This window comes from Vicugna pacos, chromosome 16, assembly GCF_048564905.1.
Source record: "Vicugna pacos chromosome 16, VicPac4, whole genome shotgun sequence".
Classification (NCBI taxonomy): domain Eukaryota; kingdom Metazoa; phylum Chordata; class Mammalia; order Artiodactyla; family Camelidae; genus Vicugna; species Vicugna pacos.
The window spans coordinates 41,586,216-41,596,850 of NC_133002.1; the positions used below are offsets into that span (position 1 = coordinate 41,586,216).

The 10,635-nt window shown below is 53.8% G+C and overlaps 2 protein-coding genes across 2 annotated transcripts in view; one reads left to right on the top strand and one right to left on the bottom strand.

Moving 5' to 3' along the window:
* The window catches only part of SARM1 (sterile alpha and TIR motif containing 1), an 18,596-nt gene extending 15,595 nt beyond the window's left edge, over positions 1 to 3,001 (top strand). The window contains exons 8-9 of the mRNA XM_015245811.3: positions 910 to 1,031; positions 1,119 to 3,001. Coding sequence (XP_015101297.2) covers positions 910 to 1,031; positions 1,119 to 1,248 — 252 coding nt within the window. The 3' untranslated portion in view covers positions 1,249 to 3,001. The remainder of the gene's footprint in view (positions 1 to 909; positions 1,032 to 1,118) is intronic.
* SLC46A1 (solute carrier family 46 member 1) overlaps positions 1 to 10,408 on the bottom strand; it is a 12,135-nt gene extending 1,727 nt beyond the window's left edge. Inside the window, exons 1-5 of the mRNA XM_006211962.4 lie at positions 10,133 to 10,408; positions 8,364 to 9,216; positions 7,152 to 7,235; positions 5,704 to 5,860; positions 798 to 5,151 (exon numbers count right to left, since the gene is read on the bottom strand). Of these exons, the coding sequence (XP_006212024.2) occupies positions 5,094 to 5,151; positions 5,704 to 5,860; positions 7,152 to 7,235; positions 8,364 to 9,216; positions 10,133 to 10,360 (1,380 nt within the window). The 5' untranslated portion in view covers positions 10,361 to 10,408 and the 3' untranslated portion in view covers positions 798 to 5,093. The remainder of the gene's footprint in view (positions 1 to 797; positions 5,152 to 5,703; positions 5,861 to 7,151; positions 7,236 to 8,363; positions 9,217 to 10,132) is intronic.
* Positions 10,409 to 10,635: the final 227 nt, after the last annotated feature.

Genomic DNA, 10,635 nt, shown 5'->3' on the forward strand with positions numbered 1-10,635 from the left:
GGCCCACAATTCAGTTCAGTTCTGACACTAACTACTACCTGGAGCGGATGTCAGACTCTACAGTTTAAGGGCTCAGTCCCAGAAGTCAGCCCTCACCACAGACCCAGCCATAAGTCCCAGGCCACGTGCACTTCTGACTGCCTTGGCTACAAATTCATGAGTCCCCATGACCTCCCCCCTCAGGTTCAATAATTTGCTAGAATGACGTGCAGAATTCAGGAAAGCACTTAACTATTCTTGGGCTTATTATAAAGGATACAACTCAGGAACATCCAAGTGGAAGAGATGCATAGGGTAAGGTATGGGGAGTGGGAGCATGGGCAGGGGGGCACAGAGCTTCCATGCCTCTCTGGGCCACCCTCCCAGCATCTAGATGTGTTCACCAACCCACCCAATCCTTAGGGGTTTTATGGAAGTTTCATCATGTAGGCTGATTAAGTCTACGTGATGATTAACATCGGCCACTGGTGACTGGACTCAATCTCCAGCCCCTCTCCCCTCCCTGGAAGTGTCGGGGGCAGGGGGGCCAGGAGTGCTGAAAGTTCCAACCCTCTAAGCATAGCTTAGTCTTTCTGGCCACCAGCCCCCATCCTGAAGCTACCTAAGCAGAGCCTCCTACCTCCCAGGTCATCTGAGATTCTGAGGGTTTTAGGAGCTTGGTGCCAAGAACCTGGAACAAAGACCAAAGATAGATAGATAGATAGATAGATAGATAGATAGATAGATAGATAGATAGATAGATAAAACCACAGCAGGTGAGGGAGACATCAAGGTGGACTTCAAGGCCAGTATCTCACCTTGGGCTCTTGGGCTCAGCCTTGGGCTACTGGCTCTCCCAGTGCCTGCCTGGCCCCAGGTCCCTGGATGGGACCCGGGGTCTCTTCCTCTTCCCTTCTCTTCTCTCTCCAGGAGATTGTGACTGCTTTGAGCTGTGGCAAGAACATCGTGCCTGTCATTGATGGCTTCGAGTGGCCAGAGCCCCAGGCCCTGCCTGAGGACATGCAGGCTGTGCTCAGCTTCAACGGCATCAAGTGAGGAGGGGTGGGGTGGGTTACGCATGCCCCCAGTGGCAGTTCCCTCTGCCCAGCCTGCTGACCCACCGCCCTCTGTGCCCACAGGTGGTCCCATGAGTACCAGGAGGCCACCATTGAGAAGATCATCCGCTTCCTGCAGGGCCGCTCCTCCCGGGACTCGTCTGCAGGCTCCGACACCAGTCTGGAGGGTGCTGTACCCCTGGGCCCAACTTAACCAGTCCCTAGTTCCCAAGCCCTGCCATGACCCCCATTTCCATCATCCTCCCCACCCCCCAATGGAACAACTCAGACTGTCCTCCCTGGGCTGAGACAGCCTGGGCTTTTCTCAGGAAATGGCTCTCTATCTCCTCACCCTCATGGTCCACCTCAAACCCAGCTTCCTCTGGAAAGGGAAGGGAAGCCAGGCATTGGGGGTGCTAAGACCTCCCTAGGCCCTGCCACCAGGTCCTGTCTCTGTTATGGATCACTGCTCAGTTCTGGAGACCCTGGAGACTGAGGGTTTGCTGCACACTACGCTTCTCCTGCCCTGACAGCAGCCAGCTTGAGTAGAGTGAAGGTAGGCAGCCTCAGACAGGCATTAATACAGTGCCCAACGCTCTCCGCCCCGCAAGGGCCTGGGCCTGGGAGCCAGCCAGGGATGAGTCCAGCCATGGCTCTCCACCCAGACAGCTCCTGGCCCCTGGGCTCACCACTTCTTTGCACCCCGTGGCCTTGCCCTATAACCACTCAGTGTCCTTAGCTGGCCTGGCCCCTCTCCCAGCCTTCCTGACGTGTGGCCTCCTTCGCCACACCTGGGTCAGGGCCAGGCTGAGCCAGCCTGTACTGGTCTCACTGGTCTGCAGCTGCGGCCTACACTCACTGGTACATGGGAGTCCCCTGTTTGGGTCTGAGCAGGGGAGGCCATGTCTCAAAGGGCAGCTAGCCCCCTTACCTATGCCTTGGTGCTGTGCCCTGGGCCTCTGCCTGGTCCAGCTGCCTTCCCCAGCCCCTCACCCACCCAAGGCTGCCCACCCACTTGCTCAGGGGGAGGTGGGGCAAGGCAGCGCCCTGTGGCATCAGCAGTAGCCTGGGCAGAACTGTAGCTCCCTGGGAAGAGGCAAGACCCTGCAGCAGGGCAAGGGGGTGCATTCAGATCATCTGGGAATTTTGTTAAAATTCCATTCAGGAGACTGGGGTGGGGCCTGAGCTTATGCAGTTCTCACCAACTCTCAGGTGGGTAGCAAGGCTGTAAAACACAAATGTCACACAAATCTTTGCCATTTCCCTGACACTCCATGGTCTCTAATCATCAGAGCAACCTTACCTGGTATCATCTCCATTTTAGAGAAGGAAATGAATGATGTGCCCAGTTTCCCAAGTCATGAGTGTCAGCCCCAGGATGCAGACCTGGCCTCCTGCTGCTCAGCCCACTGCTGTTGGGACTGCTCTCCTAAGAATCATCCTGGGCAGGACTGTTGAGCCACAGACGGCTGGTTTCTCCCTTGCCCCAAAGAATCTAGCTGTGGGGGACAGGTTTTTATAACAGAAGGCTGACCCAGAGGCTATACAGAAATAACCGAGCAGGAGTCCCTTGGGTGCTTCCTCCCCCAGGGTTGTATCCTCCCTCCAATAAATCCAGATTCCAGCTAGTGGGATCAGCTGGGACCTGCCCTGCCTATCCCCTCCTGAGGGCAGTGGGTTCACACCTAAAGGCTGGCTCAGCTCCCAAGCCACCTCCTGAAGGTACTGGCCAGGCCACAGGCCACTCTGAGTTCTTGAGCCACATCGTCAGGCTTCGGATTCCTTCCTTCCAGTCCCCTCCCTGCCAAAAATACTGTCTTCAGCTGGTCCTTTGCATTTGACTCTCCCTCCTTGCCACATGAATGCCCACCAATGCCAGGCCCTGAATAGCATGGTAACTGAGGCAGACTGAATGTTGCCCTCAAGAAGCAGAACCAGTAATAATACAGTTTGATGAGTCTCCTCCAGGAGAAGCTTCCTGTCTTTTTTGTCCCCAGTCCCACTCCCTTCTGAGCTCTCTTGAGCAGTACTCAGAGAAGTTTCCCAGCACTGTTTTTCTGTTCGGTACAGCCCCCATTGCTGCCTGTCTCCTGCCTCTCTGAGGAACGACTGCCCAGACTCCAGGCCCCACCAGAGCTGCTGAAGTGATGACCCTCCCCCAGCCAGGCCAGCGTGTTCAGGGGCCGGCATCCCCCACCGTGACAAACACTGCCCAGATTGAGGCCCAGGCGGGCACCTTGGCCCTCACCTTTCATCTAGACTTGACCCCACAGGGTTAGTCCTGAGATTTTGAGAAATAGCCTTTTCCCCTGCAGCCTGCTCTGACACGGGTCTTCAGGGGCAGAGTTTTCTGCTTGGCTGGGCCCTAGCTACTGCCCCCAGGTCAGGGCTGAGTCAGCCTCACCCCACCCCTCTCTGGACGAAGAACTGCTCAGGAGCATTCAAAAGTCAAAAGTCCAGCTCCAACTCATTCATCCTCCCCCAAGGTCCATGAATAGAGGCCTCTCATTCTAGAATGTATGAGGGAGGAAGGATCTTAGAACATTATTCAATCTAGTGTTTCCTAACTTGTCCAACCATGATTAATTAGGGGATGTCACTGAACTACCACCTTGCTTAATGCCAAATATGAATGAGCTAGAGGCCTTGCCCAGAGTACAGCCCAGACCCTCTTCTTGCTTTGATCTCCCAATGACAGGGGACAGTGAGATAGGAATCTGGACACAGGCCCAGGCTACAGAAGGCCACAACTGACCCTGGTTTGCTCTGGGCCTCCCCCATTTTACCTGCGTGATTTCTAGCCAGGAAACCGGCTGGTAAGGCAGGTGAGAGAGAATGAGGGTAGAAATACTGGCAGGGGGTCATGCCCTGTGGCCAATTCTGTTTTGAAGTGCCAAGTACCATCTGATTTGCTTAGGGGCTTATGGCCTTCATCAAAGTCAGTGCCTTAATACTGAATCCTATTCTGCCTTTCAGCTTTAGGTCCAGGCTTTCCTAATGCCCTAGAAATGGGCCCCTCATTTTCTGGAGGGTCAGGCCCATTTCCGGGTTCCTGCTGACCTACAGATAAACAAGGGAGAGTGTCAGCACATGGCCCTGCTGAAATGCCCAGCAATGGGGGAGGTGCTGGAGGGCTGAGTGGTAACAAAAATTGATTCTGCTTGGGCTGGTGTAGCCAGGAAGACCAGTACAGGTGCCTTCAGGGAGTGGATCTCTGACACTGAGGAACAAGTGGTCAGGTCTCTGCCCGGAGTCTCTCTGCTGGCCTGATGCAAGCCTGGCAGCCCTCCACCTCCCAGCAGCTCAGAAGAGAATGGTCAGTCAGGAGGAGGTCTGGGCTGGCCATGTCCAGTACCAATCCCATGGCTGCTCAGGGGCTCCTGTCCATTCCAGCAGCTACTGCTGTCTGACCTCTGGTGGGCAAACTGTGAACAGGAAAACAGAGGGCCCCACAGCCCAATGCCTTGGGGCCCAGAAGGTTCACTTCAGGGTGATTATAATTATTGTTTGGCACTGCTAAGCCCAAGAGATTGATTCCCACCCTCAGACAGTGCACTCTCCCTCCAGGGGGCAGCAAGCCACTCCCACAACCCTCCCTCCCTACAAAGCCAGCACTGACCGAGCACCATATTCATCACTAAGGAGTGACTGGTGGCTGCTCGTGGTAAACTGAGCACTGTGAGCTGTGCAGTTTCGGTTGGAAGCAGAGGGGCCAGCCCTCATGCTTCAACTGGTCCCTGAAGTGTCACCTCCATCAGGACCTTTCCTCTCCCCTGGAGGGTTCTATGTGCCTGATGGCCTACAGGGTAAACAGATCCCTGTTCCAAATGGCTCCCACACTGCCTGCCCTGGAGTGGGTCTGTCTGGGTTACAATTCCAGATCCTAGAGTCATAGGCTGGCATAGCTGTGGATGAGGTGGGGGCCTTGGTCGAGCTTGACCACACTGCCCTTTGCAGGGTGCTGCTGGTGCTGCTGAAGGCTGGGATCCAGAGGCAATACTTCCAGTTGGTTAGTGCTCACGTTGCTCCTCTTGCCCTTTGTCCTCTGGTCCAGGCAGATCAGGGACTCTGGGGAAACTGCTGGAATTCAGGGCAATGATTAGTCTTTTCCAGTATCCTGTGAGAGACCAGAGAGAAGGTTCAGATTTGACAGGTGGGGACCTTCAAATCCTGGAGAAGTGACGCAGGCTTTATTCAGTGGGCGGGTCCAGGTATACCCCTCCCCAGGCTGAGAGGTGGGAGACCATGTCCAGAAACAGAGGGCTCTGGCAAATGATTCTTGAGGCTATCATCAGGGGAAGAACTAGGTCAGGTGAGCCTGTGGCCCAGCCACGCCTGGCCAAGGAAGCTCTCCAGGCTTCCATTTAGCACATTTCTGCGAGCCACAGTTCCATCTGTAAAATGGGGGAAACTGGGTGCAAGAATGTAGCTTTTCCAGGAGGCACTGTGAGCCTGACCCTTCCCCTACCAGCCCTCTGCCTTGTCCCTGGGGAATGGCTCCCAGAGGATTAGGTGACCATCTGCTAAGGGAGAGTCAGGCTGAGACTGACATACCCACAGGGGAAGAGCTCCAGGAATGAGGATGCTATTTCTGGTTGGGAGGAGGCGGAGGAGGACACCTTTAGGATAAAGAGCTCCACTCTGAACACAGGTCAGAGCCCTGCATTACCCAATCAGAATGGCCGGGATGAAGAGGAGGCCAGCTCCCAGGAGGAAGGGGAACCCTTTCATGAAGTTCAGGGTGGCTGGGTAGAGCGAGTTGAAGATGCTGGAGGCCATCAGCATGGCCAAGCCATTCACACAGGCCAGAGCAGAAAAGAGAGCACCTGTGAAGAAATAAATATCACTCTGGAATCGGAAAGACCTAAGTGCAAACCTCGGCACCACCACCACGCAGCTGTGTGACCTGGGGCAAGTCATTTAACCTCTCTGAGTCTCACCTTCCTCACCTATAAATCCTGCATCATGATAAGACTCCAATGAAGGCATGCATAGGAAGCACCTGGCACACAGGGGCTACTAAACAAATGGCTGTTATTATACATATAAAAGTACATGTGATGTCTTCTAGCAAAAGCCTGATAAAAATGCTTTTGGATCTGTTGGTAACATTAAATTTGCATGTAAAGCGCCCATCATGGGGCCTAGCCCCCTGGAGGCAGCCAGTTAGTAAGGGCTGTTCTTTTCTCCTGTTCCCCTTGGCATGCATCTCTGGGCACAGTGAAGGTGCTAGAAAAAAACTTAATGAGTGAATAAACGAAGTCACATGGGTTCTGGGGACAACAGAACCCATGGTGGGCTATATATGGCACCAGAGTTTCTGCCATCACCAGATCCTCCTTCCAGGGCAGGCGGGGAAAAGTGGATGAGCCAGATGTTTCAGACTGAGACCTAAAGACCTAGAAGCCTGAGAAGCTATTCTTTATAGATATGCCAGCAGAACCCGAATTTTGCAAAGTGAGCAACAACCCAACAGAAGTTGAGATTAAACTGCCAGATGCCAGAGCTGGAAGGGCCTGTAGATGTCATCAAGAGCAATCCACACGTATTACATATGAGGAAACAGGCCCAGAGAGGGAAAGGGACCTGTCCAAGATCACATAGCCAGGAGGGTGATGGGGCCAGAACTAAAACCCAGATCCCAAGACCTGCTGCTCTTGAAAACAGACCCAGGTGTGCATCCCAGCTCCACCACTGACTGATGACCTTGGGTGAGTCAGTTTAATCCTCTGCTTCATCTGCCATGCAGAGACAATGAAATCTACATCACAAAGTTGTTCGCCTCCTCTGAGCTTGTATGCTCTGACCCCAGGGAAGCAGGGAACTCTGGCATTGTGACATTTATTTTACAGATGGAAAAGCTGGGGTCTGGAAAGAGTAAATCCTCTGCTTGGCTGATCCAAAAGGACATAATCGTGCACGTGACTGCAAATTCCAAGGCACTGTGGTCCTCTGCCAGCCCTAGGCACTGTGACAGCAACGTAGTTGCCTTGGCTACTTACTTCTCTAGGGTGGAAGGGAGGAAGGAGAGCTGCCTCCCGGCCCACAGCTGCCCTCTGCCCAGTTCGGGCAATACTGGGCATGAGGAACTAGACAAGGGCTAACCCTGAAACTCACCCTGCTCTGACTTGCTCACCAGCTTGGAGAGCTTGGCCCGGATGACAGGTGTGATAACCAATGACAGGAAGAGGAGCCCATACCCTGTGGAGAAAGAAACAATCATCAAGAAAATGGGGTTGTGAAGATGGATGCCCAAGTGAGAGGTAGCAGAGCTCTGGTACCTATCCCATGAGGGACTCGGGTTAGACACAGGAAGAACTTCCTCAGCAGGGTAAAGAGACAATGACGGGACAGTAAGCACACAGTAAATGCAAGTTCCCTTCCCCTTGACATTTAGTTACTCACAGGCTACACTGTTTCCTTCATAACCATTTCTCTCCCTTGTGCAACTGTTGCCTCCTCAGGAAAACTGCAAACTGCTGGAGGACAGTGGAGCCTCCAAAGTGGGTTAGACAATGAGGGCCCTTAGGTGACAGCCCCCAAATCCCACTCTGCTGAGGCTCCCCAGAGCAATGACAGCATCTTCATCATCCCTGCACCCTCAAGGGCACTGAGCCCAGCACCTAGTCCATGGGAGATACCGTGGGCAGGAGAGAAAAGTACCTGGGTCCCCGCCAGTCACACCGTCTAGGCGAGCAGAAATCTCTTGATTACTGACTGGCTGACTGTAAACAAAATATTTTAGGGCTCTATTAAAATAAATCTGTTCCTTCAGAAAAGTTAACTTCCTCATTCCCAGCTGCCCTCTTCCACCAAAAAAAAAAAAAAAAGGAAGAGGGGAGGGGAGAAGAAGAACTAACCCAAGCAGGAGTCTGTTATCTGTGACCTGAGAAGACTGGCTTTTTTAAAAACCCAGAGAAGCTGACGAAGGATATTTGAGACAGGTCCTGTAATTCTTATCGGAGAAGCAAGTGTGAAGGCAATAATGGCGTGGACTTTGCTTAAGAACACCATGAATGCAGGCTGTGGGAGGCCAAGGAGCAAAGCAATTAGTGTATGAGCCATATTCTTGTCTTTGCTCTATCTTACCACCAACATTTATGGTTGATAATGTGAGTGAATGACCTTGGCTACTGAAGGTCTATATTTTCTATATGACAAAGATAGTATTTTTGTGAGGTTTCTTAGTTGTCTGTCCTCCAGTGCAGCCTAGGGACACAATGATGTTAAGACATAGGCATGAACTACGTTTGGGGGCAGCAGGTGGCTAGCCCCCATTTTTCACCCAGTAATTCTGAGACAAACTGTCCCTGAGCCCATACACTTTACCTGTGAACATGAGGGGTGTGATGGTAGCGAATGCAAAGACAACCATCCCCAGGATGTTGAAGGCCAGACCGATCTCAGCCACCCAGGTGTCATCCAGGCAGTACTGCAGAAGCCACAGGCCCAGCAGGCTGCTGAGGTATGGGAGTTGCTGAGCTGCAGAACCATAGCCGATCAGCCTAGAGTCCCAGCAGAGGGGTGTGCTCATCTCGTAGAGGGTCAGGATGTCCTGGGCCCCAATGTGCACAGTGATCACCACGAAGATGGCCAGTGAGTACAGGGCTAAATGCTTCCTGGACTTCTCTGGGGCCTGGGCCACGTAGAGCTGGACAATGGATCGGTGGTGACGGAGTGTGAAGAGCCGAGCAGGTGTTGGCTCCTTCACGGTCTCACCAAAGCAGAATGCTGCATAGAGGGTCATGGTTATCAGCAAGGCCAAGGCCAGCCAGAAGGGGTTGGCATATCCCTGCTCCTGGAGCCAGTGACCTCCAACAAGGCTCGCCAGCATCCCTGCCACCCCAATGCATGCTTCCAGCAGGGCCATTCGGATGGTACGGGTGCGGCTGCAGCTGACATCTGCCACGGAGGCAAAGCCAGCTGCCAGGAGGCCACTGAAATCTCCAAGGAGGGCACAAAGGATGCGGCCCAGAACAAAGTAGCCAACATGGAGCTGCAGGTGTACCACGAAGATGGACACCAGGTTATTGAGCAGCAGGCCAAACGAGGCCAGCACTAGCAGCGGACGGCGGCCCACACAGTCACTCCAGGCGCCCAACAGAGTGGATGAGAACAGTCCCACCAGGAAGCCGCCCACGTTCATGTAGAGGGTCCAGTGAGAGGTAAGAGTCTCCACTTCCTGTGGGGACAAAAGTCTTATTACTGGGGTGCTGTTCCTCACTCTAGGCTGCTCACTCCCCATACCATCACCATCCTGGGAGATGCAGGTATGAGGACTTTCTTGGGAGCCTAAATTGCAGAGACAATTTTAGTAGAACTCTTAAAAACTGACACTGGAGGTGGGTATGGGAAATGGACAAGATCCCGTCCCTTACTTTTACCACTGTGAATGAAAAATGTTACCTGCCATACCAGCAAAGGATGCTGTGGCCATCAAGCCATCAGCCATTACCACCGCCCCTGAGGTGAGCCCCGAGGGAACTCAGGATGGAGACAAAAGGACTGCTCACTGCCAAGCCCTCAGCCACTGCAGCCACCCCCAACAATGCACCCTGGGAGAGGGCTCAGGATGGGAAAGAACAGGATACTGGCCCAAGAGAGCTAAGGTGTATATCAAAGGAATGTTTTCAATGAGCCCAGCCTCTTGCATCACCCCATACAGAGAAAAGGGCTGTTCATTAACTTGAGATGTGTGGTTTTCTTTAATTAACAGTAATCATTCCACGTTCCCACTACCTGGTTTTTGTTGCAAAACTCATATATCCTAGGTTCTCCCTTATCTCTTGGGAACACAGTCCCTCAGAGCTATTCTGAAAGGCTGCCTCTCCTGCTTGAGTCCTCAGAAAGTCAGCCAAATAAAACGCAGTTCTCAACTTTTAGGCTGTACTTTTTTTTTTTTCCTTCAGTCAATACTCCCTTTGGTTAACCCTGCTTCCTCAGGCTCCAGCTTTGCTCCGGCCCCGCCCACCACCCAATATCCAGAACCCCCTGGTCTGCCCCCGACCTTCATGCAGGCCCCACCACCTCAGCTGCCCCCACGCTGTAGCCCAGGGCCCGCCGCCGCCACGTCGCCCCCTTCTCCAGGCCGCCGCTACCTGCGCGGTGGGATCCACTGTGTGGTTGCTGCAGCTGCCCCTCTCGCGGGTGCCGTTGTAGCCAAGGTCGGCACTGAAGCGGTGCCGCAGGTACTGCGTGGTGACCGGGTCCTGCAGGACTAAGGCGAAGTTGGCAAAGAAGACGAGCGGCTCCACGCAGCAGCGGCCCAGCACGGACCCAGAGAGCCAAGCGCGGGGCTCGCCGCGGGAGTCCGCGCGTCCCTCCATGCTTGTGCACTTCTGGGCTGGCGCAAGGCGACGGCTTGGCTTTCTGCGCCTGCGCCCAGCGTCTCCCTTTTTTTTTTTTTTTTAAGTCTGGTGGGGCGGGGCCAGAGGCTCTGGGCGCCCCTCACTCTTGGGCTCGCAGTCTCCGGGCTGGGGAGAGACTATGAGGGGCCCTGTGCCGCTGGCTCACAAAGTGATCTCACCTGCAAACCGTGCAAGGCTATCGCCCTGCACTCTTTCCCAGGCCCAGAAACGCCCATAACCGTAATATCAATAAT